Raw genomic sequence first — 21,759 nt, 5'->3', positions numbered from 1 at the left:
GGCGGTTATTTTCTCATAACTGACTTGCCTACAGTGCATTATCCTGCTTATATACAACGGTTAAGTCGAAAGGTCCCATAGCCGCCAAAACATTAGAATAGTCTTCCATGGTTCTCATTCAATCATTCATTCATTCAATGTAGTTACTTCATCCAAGTTTTTGTCACCCATGTTTCAATAATTATGATCTACAATTATGTCATCTATGTATATTGAACAGTATGGTGCATTGACATTTTTATGGTGTGGCTGAAGGGGCCCTCGATATCAACACACCACCATGTGTCTCAAGAGTGATCAATATTGTGTTGCCAGATCCAATTCATTTGTGTTTGTCTCCTTTCCACAGGGACCCACAGGACGTTGAAGAAGGGAATACAATGTATTTTGTGGCGACATTGATCTCCAGCATTCATCCCAGCTGAAACGTGCTACCCGTACCTCGCGAGTCAACTTCACGCCCGGATACCATGATAGCCAATCACCTGCCGCTCCTCCTGATGCTCTCCGTCCTGTGGCCCAGCGCCGCCCTGCCCTTCTCTCCCCGGAACATAGGGAATCTGTTTGGCATGTCAGAGGGTGATGGACGGATACTGCAGCGCTCCAAACGAGGATGGATGTGGAATCAATTCTTTCTGCTGGAGGAGTACACGGGAAACGACCATCAGTACGTCGGCAAGGTAATGTGTCAGAACACCGTCGTCCACTCTTTTCCCTCCAGTTTTGCTTTAGCTTGTTAAAGGAATGCTTGATGTACAGTAATTGGTTGACGCGGGCACGGACTGACAGAAGCTCGGCCTTGGAACAGAATCGTGCTGACGCAGCGCGCGCACGTGCAACATCAGCCCCCCCCCCTTGCTCTCGCATCACGTTTCACCCCCATTCATTCATGTGTCGTAAGTGAACTCTGACATGAATGTCACCTCGTATCATCATTTAATTAATTTTCCTGCTGTGCAGATGTCAGTGATGTGATGAGGATGCTTTGACATTTGCTGTGGAAAAGAGCACAATTTGCAGCTCATTTGAAGAGCTCGTTTTGGCATCATGCGTACATAGCACACACATCACGAAGCCACATGAAACTGTAATCACAGCTTCATCAAGTCCTTTTGAAGGCCTGCGGCAGCTGATGAGTCTGCTGCATATTTCATGATGCGAATATATTTTTTGGTCTTTGCTGAATTGGGGCCTGCTAGGCCAGACATCCATACTACGCAGAATTCACAAGAAATTGCAAGAAGGGTTAATACGCCCACACCTCCCGCCACCACTTAAACCCCATACGGATAACCGGAGTGCTAGCGTCTTTTCTGTTTTCTGTTAATGTGTCTGTTTTCTGTTATTGTGTCACTATGAGACGTGTTGCGTCCCATGGTGAGCTTGTCGATCTGCTATTTTCAGCGAAAGCTTTCCCCACAATACCGATGCTGGGGTTTGAATTCTTTAGAGGAAACTCACCGTTCATCACACAACTATTAGAGTACCAAAGGCTGATGTAAAAACCACACCCCCTGGATTGAAAAAAATAAAGAAATTCCCCTCAAAAAATCCAATTGACTTTGTTTTTAATCATTAAAAATAATTGTGACAAAAAACAACAACAACATAATAATAAAACAAATAAATGAGTCAAGGCATTCTTTCAGGGAGGTGGCTTTGTACCATTTATGATATCTAGTTTAATATATTTAGTATTGTAAAATGTATGTATTGTGCAGCAGTACCTGGATGAAGCGTTAGAAAACTACACCACCTAACATGAAATCACTGTACCCTGTGAAGCACGTCATGCCAACTTACCACAGCCAGCAATGGCGGAGGAAAACAGTCATAACTTTAAGTTATAATGTTTATGTTACTACTGTTGTGTCACGGAATGTAGTTTTAAAATGTATTTGCGCTGACATTTTCAGCGACAGCCAGCATGCCTCAGCCTGAGAGCAGCCTTATCTCGGCTATGTCTTTTTGACATTTTCAAAAAGACAAAGATCAGATATGCGTTGTGGGTATAATCTAATGACAGTCTTTGTTTCAACTCTTTTTTGGTATATTCAACTTAGCCACTGTCTCTGTTTGTTTGAATGAATGTATTTACTTTATTAATTCAGGTACATTTGGGGAAATGTAGGGGCTCGTTCTCTGGCAAGCAGAGCCTCTTCACCAGCAGAACTTACATAAACAATTATACATATAGTTATGAATATTTATTAACATTGAGACATGTTCACATTCCTCTAACTTTTTAATGTATGTATGTATGTATGTATGTATGTATGTATGTATGTATGTATGTATGTATGTATGTATGTATGTATGTATGTATGTATGTGTTCATTTATTTATATCAATACAATACAATTTTCAGGTTCTGGGTCAGATTTTGATTTTGACATGCTAATGTAACAGATTTATCCACGGTGCTGCTTATGAGCTGGGCTTAGTGCAGTGGGATGTATGATGTATAGTCATTAGGTCATTTCAAAGCCTGATAATTGAAAACACAATCCTGATTGACTGGTATCAATGTGTGCATGCCTGCCTGCCTGCGTGCCTGTGTGTGTGCGTGCAGGTGTGCGTGTGAAATTCAACTCACAATGACGTAAACAAAGTTGTGCTAACTACCTATGAAGCGGGGGCACTGTGTTGATGTGCCGATCCACCGGGATTTTCTTGCTGCATTCTTTGATGCTTTCTGGCACTGAACTTCTGTGGCATGATAGCAATCACATTCACCAATTCCCCACTCTCTCACTGTCCAATATCATTCACCGTTAAACTGTCGGGGAGACAAAGGCCTGTAATAAATGATTGAGCCTTGGAGAAAAAAGAAAAGGAAAGCAAGTGGAGCAGGGTAGGGCGTTGGGGCGTTTGGGGGCAGGTATAGAACGCAGTGTGCTGCCATGCAGAGGGAGCAATGGCGATCCGTATCACCGCTTTCAATGGGCTCACTTCAGAGTTCTCCAGAGAGAGAGAGAGAGAGAGAGAGAGAGAGAGAGAGAGAGAGAGAGAGAGAGAGAGAGAGAGAGAGAGCAGAGGGAGAGAGAGCAGAGGGAGAGAGATCGAGCAGAGAGAAATATGGAGATAGAGCAGAGAGAAAAGTGCAGTGGGAGAGCTATAGGGAGAGAGAGGGCAAAGTGTGTGAAAGGGGGGACAGTGGTAGGACAATAATAATTTCAGATTTATTGCAGTTGAGTTTGAGGAAGTTATTTTGCATCCATGTTTGAGGCAGATGGTTAGGTGGAATGGGTGGTTGTGGTGATGGTCTTGGTGGAGAGATAGAGTCGAGTATCATCAGTGTAGTAGCGGAAGTGCTACTATGGTGGTGAAAGCAGCTAGATTTAGGGCTGGACAGGGTTTATTGCTTTGGTGATAATCTCTGCGATTTGGGTCTGGCACCGCTCCGTTGTGAATCCAACTTCCTCATAGAAGCACCAGACTCATATCCACCCAGTGATATAGTCTGGCTACGCGAGACTAACAGAGTAGAACAAACATACAGAACGATGGGTGACACTTGGGATTAGAGGTGGTGGAGGAGGTGGCCAGATAGGTGTGCATTGTGTACATGTTTGATTGACAAAACACATTCAATGATTCACATTTACTTGTGGTGAAGGAGGTGGAGATGCTGTCAACAGGTTTGGGAAATGTTCTTTTTGTGGAGAAAAGTTGACAGGGTTCATGCTGCCAGATGGAGGAGTAGTGGGAAGTGCGTGTGCACTGTTGAGGGTTTTCTTTGTATTGCTGCTGGTGTAATTTATATGCATCCGAGTGGGCAGTGAGACCGGCCGGTTCCTTTGCCAAGCCATTCTAGCTGGCAGCCCTTGGATTTGAGGTGTTGGATTTTGTGTGTTTACTAGGGATCAGAGTGTGTGTTGGACACAGACTTGGTTTCAGCGGGAGGGAGCTGATTGAGGCAGGAGGACAGTGCATTGTTTTAGTACATCTAACACACTAGAAAGAACCCCCCCCCCCCCCAAAAAAAAAAAGCAAAGCTAATTGGAAGTTAATTAGCCCTACCTGAGCAGTAAACTCAATTGTTATACACATTGCTTATTTCTTTTATCCATGGTGTTGTACAGAACTGCCTCATATAACAACATATCACATTTACATTCTCACATAAAACAAATCGAGCGTGCAACTCAGATTGTATTCATGTAATATACATAACCAGAATAGAATGAATGGAATAAGAACACAATTAAGGGTAGAGGAGAGAGAATGAGCTCCTGATTTTATCAGATGTACCTGAATTAATAAGAGACACATCACACAGAGACAGCGGCTCTTAACTTTAATCCAAAAATTAGTTGAAATTAATGATATTATACTCACAACTCTATGCTCACAGCGTCTTCATCTAATTTTTAACAGAGACAACGGGAAGCCAGGGGAAAATGTCAAAAAGACTAGCCGAGATAGGCTGCTCTTGCCCGAGGGAGGCTTGCTGTTGTCTCCTGTGGTGACCCACATCTCAGAAATTGTCAGAGCAAATGTTCATGTAGACTCTATCTTGATAAAACGTACCACAGATTTAAGTTTAAACGACCATATTCTCACTGAATTATAACTCTTAAAACTGCAATGTAGTATTTATATTGCATTGTAGTTGGTTCGTAACATCGATCCTTCACAGGGGACAGTGATTTCCTGTTGGTAGTTTTCTCATTCAGGTACCGCCGCAGAATAAATTACAGTTTCTCAAAACACAGACTATATGAAATCCTACTATAAATGCGCAACATCTCTGTCTGTCCGTCACGTCTGTGAATGTGTGTGTCTGAAGTTCACATATCTCGAGACCGACTTCAAACTCGAGACGAGGGAGTGCCATGCCCGGCATTGAGTCGTCGGATAGGTGGTTGTCGAGGACCGCCCATCCATTCTGTGCTACAGCTTACATTTCCTTAAATTGACTGTGAGGACTTAGCTGTGAAATATGTTGTTTTGTTAATTTTGCCCATGGGCACAACATTGCCTTGTGCTGGTCCTGTGCTGCATGTGTCCTCACTGGTTAATGTGAAGCCCAGAGCTACATTTGTTGTTCTAATATACACGATGTGGGTGATAATGGGTGTGCTTGCATCTGGGAGTAAAAGCCTTGAAATCTCTCCTTTTGACAGACTTTCAGACTGCCGTTAACAAGTGTGAGCACTCAGCAAACCCAGACACGGTGCCCTACTTCTTTAAGGGGGTCTGTGAAGTAAGAACACTGTGTAACACAATCAGGTCTGGAGCATTTCGAGCAGTGTGTTCTGAAGTGAACAAAATCCTATTACATGTTCCAACACAGCATGTTGCCCTAAATTAGAATATTCCAGTTTTCTCCCTCTCACTCTCGTGTCATTGTTTGAGAATGGGCATCTTCAACGCCTTGCAAAGATCTTACACATTCATTTTCCAACCAGCTATACATGATAATGTGACGCAGACAAGACAGGTGGTTGTGAGGTGTTAGTTTAATCTACATAAGAACATTACTTTTTCACTTGAGTCTTAGAAAAGAGAGAGAGAGTAATTACTCTGTATCCATTCTGAGCTCCATTTTGCTATCTCCTCTTTGCAGCACCGAGCAATGCTCACCACAGACCTGACAAGAAGTGCCAATGCTTTTGCTGCTTTACTGACAATTCCTCAGTGTTTGTGCAAGGCAATTTAACTCATCAAGTCTCTCTTCTGTGCCTGTGTTGCACGGCCATGAAAAGGCACTGTTTGTGCTTTGAGACCTTGAAAGGGAAGCCATTAAAGCTATACACATTTGATTTTGTCACAGCTTTGTGGGAACTCATTGTGTGGCACTTTTTTCAAGATTGCCATTGCAAACTTCACCCAGGCTTATGCAATCTGTTTCCTGCATTATAACGCAGAGGCCACCTTTCCCTTTTTAACCATCCAAAACCAACAGCTTGGTGTAGGACTGAATGCAGCAGATGTACAGTAAACGATGTAACTAACAGACCATAGAGCAGTCAGTCACATCATCTTTTTATTGTCTTTACCCGACCGTTATGCCAGGAGGCGAAGACTATTTTTTCACCCCTGTCCGTGTGTGTGTCCGCGTGTGCCCCTGTGTGCATGTGTGTCTGTGCGCAGCTAATTTTGGACCCCACCCGACCGATCAACATTAAACTTTGCATGCACACTTCCAGTAGGCTGAAGTGCCCCAAATAGTTCAAATCTCATGGCTGTTCATGGCTCATGGTGGTGCTATACCAGCCCGCTTTGCATTTTTTTTTTTTTTTTTTTTTTTTTCACGATTTTGTAACCCCATTTTTTTTTACACCCAGTGCCAATTGTCTATGTAATCCTGGGCACTACCTTCCCTCTGCCAACCTAGGGAGGCCAGGGCCGAGCTCATGCCTCCTTCAATGCATGAGAGCCAACTGACCTTCTTGTCACCTGACAGGGGAGAGTTTCCCTGGTTGGACGTAGCGCGTGGAAGGAACACGTTATTCCAACCAGTTCCTTTCCCCTCCATCAGGCGCCCCGGCTGGCCAGGGGGAGGCAGTATAGTGACCAGGATTACTGCATGTTTTTTGTGAGGGTACCTACCCTAGGGAACACGGGGAGAACATGCAAACTCCACACAGAGAGGCCCTTTCGCCAACCCCACCTAGGGTATGGCCACTGATGATGCGGAGGAGAGAACACGCCCCCAGAGCCCACAGTGTCCCCTGCGGGAATCGAACCGCTTTGCATTTTAACCCTTTTTCTCCCCAATGCAGTTATTATGCCAATTGATTCCTCCCCACACACATGTCTGTGTTGTTACTGCTGGTGTATCCTACTGACTCACCAGTGAGGAGCCCCCACCGGGAGGACGTAGAGCCTTTGTCCTACTCCTCCCGCCTAACACTCCCTGCTGACACTCCCAAATTCTAATTATTGAGCCAAAAGCACACCACAAATGCAACAAATGTCATTGTTAACCCTGGTTGTTTTCCTCAAATTAGGCATAAATGATCTTGTGAGTGCCTTAAAAAATGTGGGCCTTTCTTTTACAAAAAAAATAAAATAATCCATACTGTATATAATGTATGCAACATCCAACACCAATTTGTAATTTCATGTTGAGGGGCCTATAAAGCATACCTCCAAAAGTGCTTTCTTTTCTGCCCATAGTGGACACCACAAATGTGAAAAGTTCAACCGTATGTTGTAGAAATGCTGTTTCCCCCCGCAGCTTCCTCATGTCCTTCTGGCTGCAACCCACAAGTTACACACCCCCAGGTAGGCCACCCAGCCTGGCGAAGACATGTGCTCCAAGGAGCACCTTTTTCTAGTCTTTTAAATGAAATAGGCATACCCAGAAAAAGCTATGGCAGCATGCTTGTTTGATAGATATAATTATGAATCATATAATTGTGGGCGGAGGGTGGAGGTGGGGTTTACAAGGCATTCAGCATTCATAAGAGTAATGACAAATTGAAATCTAATATTTATTGTCCAATCCAATCCACTTTATTTATATAGCACATTTTAAAACTTGTTCAGGGTTAACAAAGTGCTGTACAGAAAAAACCAAATACACTGGGAAAGTTAAAAAACACAGAGACAAAGCAAAACACAGAAGCAAAACATACAACAAAAGAAGCAAAATAAACCACAGAAAGAGACACATCACTGAAAATACGACACAAGCAGACAGTGAGACAAAACATAGACCACAGAAACACTCAAACAGGGTCAAACGCCAAAGCATAAAGGTGGGACTTAAGGCGAGATTTAAAGGTATCGATGGTGGGGGCCAGTTTAATGTGGGAGGGGAGCGCATTCCATAGAATGGGGGCTGCTACCGAGAACCTCTGGTTTTCAAATTTGAAATTGGGACCTCAAGTTTCAACTGGCCCGCAGATAGTGACCTAGGGGGGTTATACACCTCTAGGAGTTCAGATAAATACTGAGGTGCCAGGCCATTCAGTGATTTAAAAGCAAACAATAAAATCTTAAAATCAATTCTGAAGCGAAGTGAAGCCAGAATCGGTGTGATGTGGTCATGCTTGCGGGTTCCCGTTAGGAGACGTGCCGCAGCGTTTTGGACTAGCTGTAAACGTGCAATGGAGGCTTTGTTTAAGCCAACATAAAGTGCATTACAGTAGTCCAAGTGTGTGGTGATAAAAGCATGAATGGCAATTGTATGCAGCACAGATTTGATTGTCTATGTAATTGCCTTCATTGCCTGATTTGCAACATGCAAGTTAAATACCATGCATGTACATGTGTGAAATGCACTCCGCACTTCTGTAATACAAAGTTCGGGCCCTGTGATGCCTACCACTGATTTGGTTTTAGAAATAGAGGTTAAGAACATCCACATTATGATTGAAAATATAATCATGCACCTGCTTATAGGTGGAGGTGTTTTTCAGAATGCCAATGGTAACGATTCAACCAGGCAAGTGTCAAAAGAGTGCCTTCTTGCCATGATATTACAATGTTAGATCTCAAAACTGTACCTTAAAAATGTGCCAATTCAACATGGTACAAGAACCTTGCCTAGGCAGCATACTGGAAGTCTAAATTATGAGTTGTGCCATGCAATGTAAGGGTGGAGAATAGCCGACACCAACTTGGGACTCCTTCCTATTCAGCATCAGGGTCCAGAGCTCTGCAGTGTTGTTAGCTCCGCTGTCACACCGCAGTGTGTCCAGGTATAGGTGTTGCGCTCCCTTCCCCTCCTAGCTGTGCCTTGGGTTGACTCCCACAGTAGCAGTGGGCTCGCGATCAGTTCCGGGTGCCTGACACAGTGCCCAGCCAGCCTCAGCCTTCTCTCTCTGACCTTGTCCGTGACCTTGTCCGTGACCCGTGAGGTCTCGTAGAGGTCCAAGTTTGAGGTCTATTGCACTTTAATGCAGGCAACCAACTGTTATTTTATGTCCAAGCTCAACATACTTAAAAAAGTGAAAATAAATAAATAACATAATTGGCTGGGGTACTTGATTTTATTTTATTTTATTAGATAATATTAAAGATCCCCCGTTAGCTGGTGCCATAGCAACCAGCTAGTCTTCCTGGGGTCCACATAAATAAATAAAAATCACACCCAGTGTGAAGTGGGCGGTGTGGTCATCACAGTGGTCATCACAGTGATGGAAGCTCACTTAAGTGCATAGTCCTATTTATAGGTTATTCATTTCATCATGTGTCTCGCTAGCCAATCACAGTGCTGAATAGAGTCAGCCAATCACAGTACAGCTAGGGGTGTACTAATGTAGGGGTGTACTAATGTACGAGCCAATCACAGTACAGCGAAGGGTGTACTAATGAGGTGTCCCAACCGCACTTATAGGGGCGGCTACACCGCCCAAAAACATACAAACAAATACGGTTGCAAATACAAAATTATTAAATGTCAGTACTCAACACGCAATACATAATAAACATACAGAAAAGAAAAAAAGGAAGCATAATAATAAAGTGAATGAAAAGTGATTATTTATATTGAAACTATTTGAGATGGCTGAAATTACATGTGAGAAAAATAAGAGGAAAATACTACAGTGTTAAATAAATATAATATCCTTTAAAAAAAGTTAATTTACCGTAGATGCAGCAAATTGCAGGTTTCGAGGCAGATGCCGCCCCATAGGAGTACTTGCAGTGACTATTGTCACTCTCCCCACTCGGCTTCCCTCCCCCGAACACCACGGTGGATTCAAAGTAAACCCACAACCTCCATGGTGGTGGGCAGGCACGTTACCACTGCGCCACCCGAACACCCTAGATGGATGGATTTTAATGAAACTGAATGGCATGGTGTGATTAGGAGCGAAAAGGCAGCACCACTTGCATTTTAAATGAAATGGGCGTGGCCTATATGGGGAGTTGCTTCATGATCAGCGGAACCCAGAGAAAAAAAAATGTGCTTGTACCACCGGTTCAACAGCTATAGGTCAAAACATGAAGCGGTTGTAAGAAAACACAAAATGGAACAAAATGTAGTGAGCCCTACAGTATATGGGGAATTACGTCATGATCTAGGGAATCCAGGGAGAAAGAAAATTGCCTGTACCACCTATATGTATGGTTATAGTGCCACCATAAGGCCGATTAGAAACATGTGGTTTGGATGTTCTTCCTTGGCCTGGGAGTGTGCATGCAAAGTTTCGCGCCGATCAGTCCAGCGGTGCCCGAGATTGGCTGCTCACAGACACACAAAGACAGACACAGACAGAGAGGAACGAAAACACAATCCCTGCCCCCGGCCTTTCCTCCCTGGCAGAGATGATAATCATTAGTAATTGTAATACTAGGAACATCTACAAATCAGACTATGCATTTGGGAGCTTTATCGATTGCTATGTTGTAATTAACTTGTGACAACCAAGCAGCGGCTTGGTAATCATTGCAATAAAAGCCAAAGATGCTTTCGTGCGGCTCAGAGTACTAACAGTGCCTCACGTTGCATCACTCGCATAACGCAAAGAACACTCTGGGGGATTATTACCATCATAAAGAAATACCACACTGTTTGCTCTCGCATGATTCCAACTAATTGGCCAAACATCGAGAATGCTACAGCCATAGGAAAGAGAACTGTATGCACAGGATTAGGGCGCTGCCCTTATGAAGACGTGCGATAATTAGCATGGTCATTTGGAAGAAGTGTCTGTTATTTTCCATTAAAAGTATTTTCCAGTTTTTCAAAACAATAATCAATTAGACAAGACATTTGCATTGGCACGATTGAGAGGAGATCGTTTCTGATGGCATCTCATTTGTTACAACTAAGAATGGAAAATGTGACGCAAATGTGATATATGAGGAAAGAAAACGTACAGACAGGGGGAAAAATATGAATACAAAAAAAATCATTCAGAAGCTGTGATGTGATGTCAAATTGTGTGTGGCTTTTGGGAGGAGGACTGACTAAAAGGATGTCAGGAAGATTAAATACTGCTGAATTTTTGCATTGATTTGAATGTTAATGCCAAGTCCTACGTCAGTATAGTTCAGCCTTTATCTGTCACTCACTATACTAACTATGCTCCACTTTCTTACATACAATCCTAACAGCCTTGACGTTTCATTGTCTATTAGGATCCCCGTTAGCTTTTGCCATGACAGAAGCTAATCTTCCTAGTTAATTCCATGTAATGTGAAATGCACTGCATTTATGACATGAGCTATAATAGACATATTGTTTTGCTAGTGTGAATAAGAGGTCCTGAACCAGGCCTGAAAGTCAAATGTCTGGAGTGGTCGTATATAGCCACTTCAAACAATCCAATTAAAGTGGAAGCTTTCAAGGTTGAAGGCAGAAGCAATGCATAAAGAGCATAAACATTACTTTTGTTGATTTCTTGTGAATTTGCTTCAGCACTGTCAAGGGGACAGAAAACTGTGCTTAAAAGATGCAACCCAGAACTTTTTTGTGTATGTGAATAAAACTTTACATTGACCATTCAGTATGGTTGCCAGTCTTGTGGATTAACAGATAGTACCCATTGGGCAAGCGGCCTGCTCGGGAAAGATGCCAGTCAGGGACAATGCAGGTTGGAAATGACTGTCCCTGTCCCACCCGGTTTTATCCATTGTCAGCATAACCTTTGTACCAGTCTGTCTGTGTTCCTTATGTCCATATGCCCATACTGTAAGGAGATCTCTGTCTGTCTGTCTGTCTGTCTGTCTGTGTCTCTGTTATGCCCATATTTGAAGATCTCAGCATATGTCTGTCTACAACCGCCAATCCAACCGACTTCATGCCGGGCACCAGACTCCCTAGGGGTCCTCTCAGTTCTTGAAACGTGTAGATAACAGATTCACTCACATGCTCTATTCTTTTTGCATTTTCTATCATTATCCTGTTGTTGTTATTATCTATGCTGCTGCATTGTCTGAAGGAAGACAAACCAAAATAAGTTTTACTCTTATGTACCTGTACACAAGATGTAACAATAAAGTACAACCTTGAACCTTGAACCTCAAACTCACACACATGCACGCAGATATTTCCCGTGTTTACAAGGATTTTTGGTCCTCATCAGTCCCTTTGATTCAGAGTGGTGGTAGGTGACTTTGAAGCTACAGCCAAGGCAGAAGTCACTTACTTAGGGTTGTATATTGGAGAGTCACTAAACGTTATCACAAAGATCAATCAAAAGGTAAAATGTTTATTCAGAAAATTGTCTTTTATAAATAGAAGCACTTTTGAAATATTGGCTGGGGTACTTGATTTGATTTGATTTGATTTCATTAAGGATCCCCATTAGCTGATGCCATAGCAACCAGCTAGTCTTCCTGGGGTCCATATAAAAGATAGACATACAAACGAATAAATACAGTTGCAAATACAGAATTATTAAATGTCAGTACTCAACACTCAATACACAATAAACATACAGAAAATAGAACAAACAAAGCAGAATAATAACAAATAAATGAATACCACAATAATCAGAAATATGAAAAGTGATTATTGTCTCCGCCAGGCCGAAAGGCATGGCGAGAGAGTGTGTTTTACCCCCTGTCTGTCTGTCCGTCCGTGTGTGTGTCCATCATTCTGTCTGTGGACAGCTAATCTCCGGCACCGTTGGCTTGCTCGCCGTGAAACTGTGCACACACACTCCCTGGATGCCACAGCAGAACCTCTGCCCCAAATTGGGGCATTTTATAGCGCCATCAGGAGGCCGATTTGTGCAAAACTTTTTTTTTGACAGTACTCCTACAGATTTTGTCCAAAAATCCCGCAAATCGGTACACAGTATCTCTATAGTCATTAAACGAAACGGGTCTTTCACATTTTTCATATTCCATCCTGATTGGCTAAAAATGTCTTCCAAAGTTTGTAGGAGTGCTCCGTTTTGAACAAAATGCCTCAAATCATGAACACAGCATGCAATTTCCTTGAAATTTTCCATGCATATTTCCACTATACCCAGGAAGAAATGCCACTTGAGCATTTTCAAATCAGCCTCATGGTGGCGCTACAACAGGCCGATTCATGTTTTTACCTATAACTGCACCGATCTGTGTAAAACTTTGTAAGCGCACTCCCTAGAGGTCAAGGAAAAACCTTTGCCCTGCATTTTTCACATCTGCCTTTTATAGCGCCACCAGGAGGCCGACTTATGTAAAACCATTTTTTTATATTACTCCTTCCGATTTTATCCTAATTTCATGCACATCGGTACACATGATCTCTATAGTCATGTGATCAAGACGGATGTGTTTGATTTTTCATATTCCATCCTAATTGGCTAAGATTGACATCTAAAGTTTGCAGTAGTGGCTTGTTTTGAACAAAATGCCGCAAATCATGAACGCAGCGTCCGATTGCGGTCAAACTTTGCACGCACATTCTCACTATGTTGAGGAGCAAATGTCACCCTTTTAACATTGGCCTGTTATAGCGCCACCAGCAGGTCTAATTTAGCAATGCCTCAAATTATGAATGCAGTGTCCGATTGCCGTGCAAGGCCTAAGAAGAAATGGCACCCTTTTCACATTGGCCTATTATAGGGACACCAGGAGGCCACACTAACCTACCTGACCTGGCGGAGACCTGTGCACCGAGGAGCACGTTTTCTAGTTTATATTGAAACTAACAAATGAGATAGCTGAAATTACATGTGAGAAAAATAAGAAGGAAAATAATTGAATTTACTGTAGATGCAGCAGAGGCAGGTTATTCCAAAGAGAAAATTACCTATAAATTAAATATCTCATTAAAACATGTGTTCTTGGATGAGGCAATAAAAGCTGCCCATTACTGGAACCTCTAGTGTTATGAGGGTATTACTATAATAAACAATTTGTTTATGTACAAAAACAGGAGTTGCAGTGCTCATGACTGACTTGAACAGTACAATGTAAAGACAACCTGTAATCAACTGTAAGCCAGGAGAGGCAGGCATACAATACGGCTCACATTAGATTAAATATGCCCAATGCCATTTTGATTGCCTGCACACCCTGGTGCTCTAGCATCCCAAAGATCGTTAAAAAGAAGCTACAGACCTCGCAAAATGAATTAGTTAGACTGATCCTTAAACTCCACCTGAGAACACATCTTCTCATTTGATTAGCCTCAAGTGGCCCTGAGTGGAGAGAGAGAGAGTATCACATATTAAAATGTGTATGGCCCACAGAAGTTAGTAAATAGTATAAATTCAATTAATGTAATCAATCAATCAATATTATGCCTTGGTCCTCATTTTGGATAGCCTACCCTACTGTACATACTCTTTATGGGAGTTCTATCAGCTTGAGACGAGAAAAGGAAAATCATCTACGTATGGCAAGGCAAGGTAATGGATTCAGGATACTGATATTCACTTTCCTGTTTCACCATTACTGTGCTTCATGGAATGTCATGTTTATCTATTTTGAGGTGTTCAGCAGATGTGCTACGGGTGGCAGAATGGCTCTATGGTAGTTTACTAAGTATCAGTCCCTGCGACAGCTGTGTGTCCTACAGGATGTCCTTGAGCATCACCCTGAGCCTCTGTCTTCTTACTCATCACTTGTCCTGGTTGACGTTGTCAGCTAAATTCCTAACAGGTGCAGCCAAACAGCCTGACAGTACACTGCCTAATGCAGAACGTATAGGGTTGATTTAAAAGCCGAGGGCACATACATATGCTACCTGGGAATAGATGGCAAGTCCCATTTCTGTCTTTCATCCCAAATTGTCACAGGTGACGTCGCTCTCCAGGATTGCAGCAAAAAATAGAACTAGTTTCCTTGTAGCAGGCCGTTATTAATATTAATACGGTAGTGACGTGCATTACCCTGGCCTACTACTTACTCATTTAAAACGTCAACCAACAAGATAGCGCTCCAAATATATCCGCAGACAGAACAGAACCGCTGAATAGTAACGAGCTTGAATGAAGTATCTGTCACATTGTGACTTTTGCAGCCGTTTCATGGAGATGTACAGTATGAGTCAGAGTTGACTCATTTTAGCAATTTGTGTTGAGAGTCATTTTTATCTCTCCCTTTGTCCGTCTTGAAAGGTGTGACATAGCCAGGGGAAATCAATGGCTAATTTGATGCAATTGTATGAAGTGTGTGAGTCATATTCAACTCCCTGTGCAGTAAAACTTCTTAGTGAGTGACACTTTAAAATAATGGTGTTTTTTTCTCCAAGTCTCATGGCATTTAATGCCTTGACCAGACCACTTCTGAGGCGGTGGGGAAAAAGTGGACCTAATATAATTTCTAATCCCGTGTAGATAGCCTGTGGTCACATGGTCTACATTTCAGCATCAATTAATGCATTAGCATGGTTAACAGACTCCTCTCCAATGTGTAATTCTGTACGCAGCCTCTCTCATGCAGCTCAAGGTTGTTATCACAGCTTGCTTATTAAAGCAAGTAGATACAAAGTAGTCCAAACACAAATCTAGTGGCTTCAATGAATGGACTGTAGTCAGGGCTGCCAACAAAAATGGAATTGGCCCCGGAAAAGGTCCAGTGAATGCGCCCTCAGAAAATCTGCTTTACTCATACTGTATCAACACGTGTGTGTGCTCCCTCCTACATGAACACACATTTAAACAGAGAGACTTACACAGATAGGGGGCACACAACACACATGCACGCACGCAACACACGTGCGCACGCACACACACACACACACACACACACACACACACACACACACACACACACACACACACACACACACACACACACACACACACACACACACACACACACACACACACACACACACACATATGCATAGCAGCGTGTACTGTAGAGTCCACTGTTACTGTAATATTTCCCGAATTTATCATGCTTTCGACCATACAAAAATGTCTCACATGCTAATTTGGCATATAATAAATATTATGTTAGTATAGATTTTCTGACACAGCCCATCACTGCCTCTAACCTTTATACTGCCTATGATCCCTTGAAAACAAATAATAATAATAATTGATATTAATGTCAATAATATTAATTTGATTGATTAATTGATTGATTGATTTAATTAATTACTTATTGCTATATCCAAATGAACCATACTAAACTTGTTCCCGTTGCACCCGTTCTCGGAGTACCCAGTGTGGTACCCACTAACATATGACCAATTGGCAAAATAAAATAATAACAATTCACAAACGTGACGAAAGCCAACCGGGTTTAGAGTTAGACAATCAGGGGAGTCGGTGCCTACATCACCCCGCAAACTTGACAGTTCTCGGATATCATTGGTCCGACTGAATTGCCCAGACAGACACACAGACACACACACACACAGTTTTGGTGGATTTATAGATTCAAATGGTGGCCATGTTGCTCATACTTATTCAGGAAGTTGGTCAATGGGCCAGTAAGCCAAATTGTTTGCCTTTATGTGCAATCCACCTATATCTAATTATCTCTTCGCTCATGTTTCAGCTGCACTCCAACATGGACAGAGGCGGTGGCAACGTGAAGTACATTCTCACAGGGGACGGGGCAGGCACCCTGTTCCTGATCGATGAAAAGTCAGGGGACATTCACGCCACCAAGCGGCTGGACCGGGAGGAAAAAGCCATGTACACGCTCCACGCCAAGGTTGTGGACAGGAACACGAATATTGATCTGGAACCAGACACAGAGTTCAACATCAAAATCCATGATATCAACGACAATGAGCCAAAGTTCGAGAAGGAAATCTACTTTGCCAGTGTTCCTGAGATGTCCGAAGTTGGTAAGTGAGATATTTAAAAACATATTGAGAATGTTGGGAAAATTTTTGCAAGTTAGTTGCTTAAAGGCAGGGTAAGTGATTTTCTTTGGTTACAATAAGTGTTAAATAGTTATATATTATGATAGTACTCATTGCTATAGAGTGTTTGTTCGGTAAAAAGAGTCTCCATGTCTCTCCAGCTCTTTATTAAACAGAAAATGCATTTTCGTTTCAGTTTCAGTTTCATTTCCAATGTTATCCAATCAGGATAGAACTCAATCAGGATACAGATTAAACAAGTGAAATTGGAAGTGATGACACTAAGAAATGAGCAGACAAAATTGGAACTGGAACACTATAAAAATTAAGCTTAAAAATGGGTACTTTCTCCTGATTGGCTGAGAGTTTGACACCTACCGGAAAATTTATGTTCTGTTTATTAAAGGTAGGGTAAGTGATTTGCGTTGGTTAAAATAATTGTTAAATAGCTCTATATTCTGATAGTACTCATTGCTATAGAGTGTTTGTTCAGTATTAGGAGTCTCCTTGTCTCTCCACCTCTTTATTAAACAGAAAATGCATTTTCGTTTCAGTTTCAGTTTCATTTCCAATTTTATCCAACCAGGACAGAGAACTCAATCAGGATACAGATTAAACGAGTGAAATTGGAAGTGATGACACTAAGAAATGAGAATGCAAAATTTTAACTGGAACACTATACAAATTAAGCTTAAAAATTGGTACTTTCTCCTGATTGGCTGAGATTTTGACACCTACCGAAAAATGTATTTTCTGTTTATTAAAGAGCTGGAGAGACAGGGAGACATCTGTTACTGAAAAAACACTCGATAACAATGATTACTATCAGAATATAGTATTTTAACCTTTTAACAAAATACTTTTTGTTTTAACCAAAAAATATCACTTACCCTACCTTTAAAGAGCTGGAGAGACGGGGAGACTCCTGTTACTGAACAAACACTCTATAGCAATGATTACTATCAGAATATAGTGTTTTAACATTTTAACAAAATACTTTTTGTTTTAACCAAAAAATATCACTTACCGTACCTTTAATTATGGCTGTAGGCACTACAAAAGATATGACCCAATGGCTGATGTAGCCAATCATGTTTTCTTCTCTCTAGTAACTAAATTGCTGGGAGACTTCTGACACGTCTGGGAATAGGTTCCATTGTGTGTAACAGAATAAATCGTTATGTGCAGTAGTAATTAAGCAATAATACAGGCCATTGTATCGTGATTGTACCACAGGTGTTGTTGTCATTATGACAAGCAGAGTGCCGTAAATGCCCAAAGCCCTTGGATATACATAGTATACATACAGTAGCAATATACCATGGCTTAAAGGTATCATGACATTCATTTTCACTTTTTTTATTTTCAATGTTTTATTTGGGGTTTTATGACCTCAATTACACCCAAAAAACCTGAACTTAGAACATTCAGTGGATTTTCTGTGGTCTGGGGTTTTCTGAATAATTAGGCTGAAAAGTAATCTGAGCTTGGCCCTTCGACAGCGAGGTCACAGTCGATTAATCCCGCCCACTCTCCTCCTCGCCCCTTCCCTCCCCTATCCTTTCCTTTGGGGGGGGCGGAGCAGAGGCGATGATTGACAGGCAAAATCCCTCACCAGCGACACCCGCAGGCAAAGATTTCTTTTTTCATTGCAGTTGAAAAGGCTTTAGAAATGTGAGAGAAAAACACCTGCCATTGATCACTGGAATGGAATTTTCACTTAAAACTTTTTGTACACTTTTGAAGGACCTGGACAAAGACTTTGAATGTGGTGTAAAAGTGAATGTCATGAAAGCTTTAACGTGAAGTGCAGTGTGAGTGGATAAAGGAGGGCTTTTACAACAACTATGAATGTAATCATGCTTGTTGAACATAACAGTATAAACAACTTGTAATCATGGTTCTGCTAAATGATAGGCGGTGGTCAGACCTGACCTATAATAGGGTATTTGCTGTGTTTCTGGGCATTTTGGACACAAACAATCATGTTTGTGAAACCCACAGCCACGTCAGCTGACAAGTTCTCTTTAACTGTTGCCAGCTTTGCAGAGGTATCCAGCCTTGTGCAAAACCTGCCTATGTAGCTTGCTGACAATGATAAAACTGGTCAACGAGAAAGAAAAATACAGAATTCCAGTAGAAGGTTGAGCAAGAGATGTGTCCCCCAATTTGTATCACAAAAGAAAGAAACATTACACCAGGGGCGTGCTGTAACATAGCACAACCCATGCACGAGCGAATGTTGAGATTGTGATTTTACAGTACTGCATGGAGATCACCAATTAAAACCCAAATGAGTCGTAATTATACTTGCAATACATAATACATTGGACCTTACCCTCATGAATAAACATGAACTAGAAAGGTGCACCCAGAGAAGTGCAAATCTCCACCTGGAGTCACCGCCCAATAATAATACTTAACCGGCTGTGTGACGCAGTTATGTCAAACTCTCTCTCTCTCTCTCTCTCTCTCTGTCTCTCGCTGTCTCTCACTGTCTCTCTCTCTCTAGTAGTTGATCCCATTTGCTGGACATTACATAACCTTTATAACGAAGCAGAACTTCACTGTGTGCATGCATGTGGACTGAACAGTGACTGTCAGTGTGGTGCACAATAAATATGACAATGATTGGTGTACTCCTTTTCGGGATTAGCTGTGGACATACAAACACAGACAGGGGTGACAAGTCTGACAACATAACTCCCTGCATTCCGGTCTGCATGGCGGAGATAATTAATGCAATATATATATATATTTTTTAATTCTCTGTCTGAATTTGTATTTCGCACAATTGATAGGCAACTGTAGTCTAGTAACGACGTATGTGAGCTACCATAGCAGCCTCCCTCAAACTAAAATGAGGCTTTTCATATCCTTATATGCCAGTTAACATAAAATAAAGACTGCTGATGTAGACCTACACTCATGCTGGCTGCGTTGAAACTGTCAGATACAAAAGATACAAAGCTACACAGTATATTTGTAGCTTTGTAGATTTGTTGAAACCAGCTCAACTTTTTTGTAGCTTTGTCGCTGCTGTAGCTTTTGTAGCTGCTACAAACGTCGGATGTCTCTCTGTATCTTCATGTCGCTGGCTTATACATTGAAAAAGAATGGTACCCTGTATCTTTGTACAGTAGCTTCCAGTGTGAATGCAGCATCAGACCCAGAACCAGGATTCTGATGAGACCCCGACTTGATGTCACAACTTGCCTTTCCTGTGTGTCTAGGAGCAGCCTAAGTTAAGCTTAATGCTGACATTCACGGTCACGTGATTGATCCAACCAGCTAGCTTCCCCCTGTGCATACAACGCTTGTGTGCAACATCAGTGCATTGCAAATTGCTTGCAACAGTAACAGATGTTATATGTAGCGGTGTGTCGGACGTTTGTACCGGACTGCACAGTGGCATACCGGCTGTGTGCCTTGCAGTATGTTAGCCTATTGCGGCCTTGCCACTGTGTGATGTGATCGCAATCCTTTGACAGCTGAAAAATACATTTTCTCCGGATGATTGTTTTGGCTATGCACTGTGTGTATAAAATATTTGCATTGACATCAGCCATGTCTAAAATTCTGACAAAGGGTGACAATGGTGACAACCTTTCCATCCGATCCAAGACATCCAGTCCATGTGATGTGCAGTGCTCAGAATGCAAACATTTATATTTTGGGTGGTCTGATAAACAGTGCATGTAGCTTTTCCAGCCGTGCACCTGTTGCCTGTGCAGTTGGAGACACTCCCCTCTTTAAATTCATGGCTCCAACTGGAGAATAATGCATTATTATATATATTTTTGTTATGTATAGAGCTTTTCAGACTCAGCCACTGAGGTGAGAAAATTGTCTGTAGATATTAAGTCTCTTGCCAACGAATGGCTCAGCTATCTTAGTACCATGCTGTCCGCCAACTGTTCACCAACATGCTGTGTCACACCTTTCACAAGATGTGGGAAAGTGTTCAACGTGTACTTTGTTTCTACATTGGCTGCCACCCAGAACTTTATTCCAAATTCCAAACCAACCGGCTTAGCTATAATAATGCATGTGTGTGACACCATGCTTTGGTAGGGAACAAAACTGCTCATCAACAGTTCTATTCTCCAGGTCTATATCAGGCAATACAGTTGGCAACAAACGTGTTCCAAATGTGTCTTTTTCAAGGAATGCAGCATGATTGTCCTTGTTCATCAAAACGCAGATAGCACATGATGTGTCTTTGCCTCGGCACGGTATCACTGAAAACTGGATTACAGAAGACCAGTAGTATCTTGGATGTGTCTGCCAGTTTGTATCCCTAAAAAATACTGTAAATACAGTACCCTTCAATTCATTGAATGACAGGTGCCAGTTGTCTGCCCCATCTCTGCTGGGCTTCTGCTACATTTTGAATCTGCTCCCACATTTCCATGTCAAGCACATATAGAAAACTGCTCAGAGGACATGCAATGTTGCTCTTTCCGTGCAATATGTAATTTGTCATTTCAGAGAGTTTGAATAGAATCATAACGGCCCTGTCCAGTCAATGAATGCTGTAATTTGTGACATGGTTTTATTTTTTATTTTTTTTGCATTGGGCCTTGGACTTGTAACCTTGCTATAGTTGTGTGCGATATGACATTACCAGTTGGATTCTAGTTGTGTTGGTAATATTACTGGCGAGCTGGTGAACTGCACTGGATTCATAGTTAATCATATAATGGTGTAGCACCACCTCACTTCAAAAGAAAAAGTACAGTCATCCCCAGCAGGCATCCCAGCACGTGAGAGCATCAGCAGCTACACAGCTAAAACAAACAAAATGGAGGTCGCACTAGGCCGGTAATTGACGTTAGTTTTTTTTTGTTTTATTTTGTATTTCAGTTTTTATGACAAAAGCCGGAGAATATGATTACATCCTGGCTGGTAATAACACCCCCCCCCCTCTCTCACACTTTCTCTCTCTCATATACATACACACACACACATACCCCCCTCTCTCTCTCTCTCTCTCTCTCTCTCTCTCTCTCTCTCTCTCTCTCTCTCTCTCTCTCTCTCTCTCTCTCTCTCTCTCTCTCTCTCTCTCTCTCTCTCTCTCTCTCTCT

The 21,759-nt window shown here is 42.0% G+C and overlaps 1 protein-coding gene across 1 annotated transcript in view; it reads left to right on the top strand.

The window, feature by feature from the left end:
• Window positions 1–470: 470 nt before the first annotated feature.
• LOC308077058 (cadherin-10-like) overlaps window positions 471–21,759 on the top strand; it is a gene marked incomplete at both ends in the record, with an annotated part of 38,387 nt that continues 17,098 nt past the window's right edge. The window contains 2 exons of the mRNA XM_080417610.1: window positions 471–680; window positions 16,360–16,654. Coding sequence (XP_080273736.1) covers window positions 471–680; window positions 16,360–16,654 — 505 coding nt within the window. The remainder of the gene's footprint in view (window positions 681–16,359; window positions 16,655–21,759) is intronic.

The sequence above is a fragment of the Gymnoscopelus braueri genome (assembly GCF_963280865.1).
Source record: "Gymnoscopelus braueri genome assembly, chromosome: 21".
In the NCBI taxonomy this organism is placed as follows: domain Eukaryota; kingdom Metazoa; phylum Chordata; class Actinopteri; order Myctophiformes; family Myctophidae; genus Gymnoscopelus; species Gymnoscopelus braueri.
This window is presented reverse-complemented; position numbering and strand designations above follow the sequence as displayed.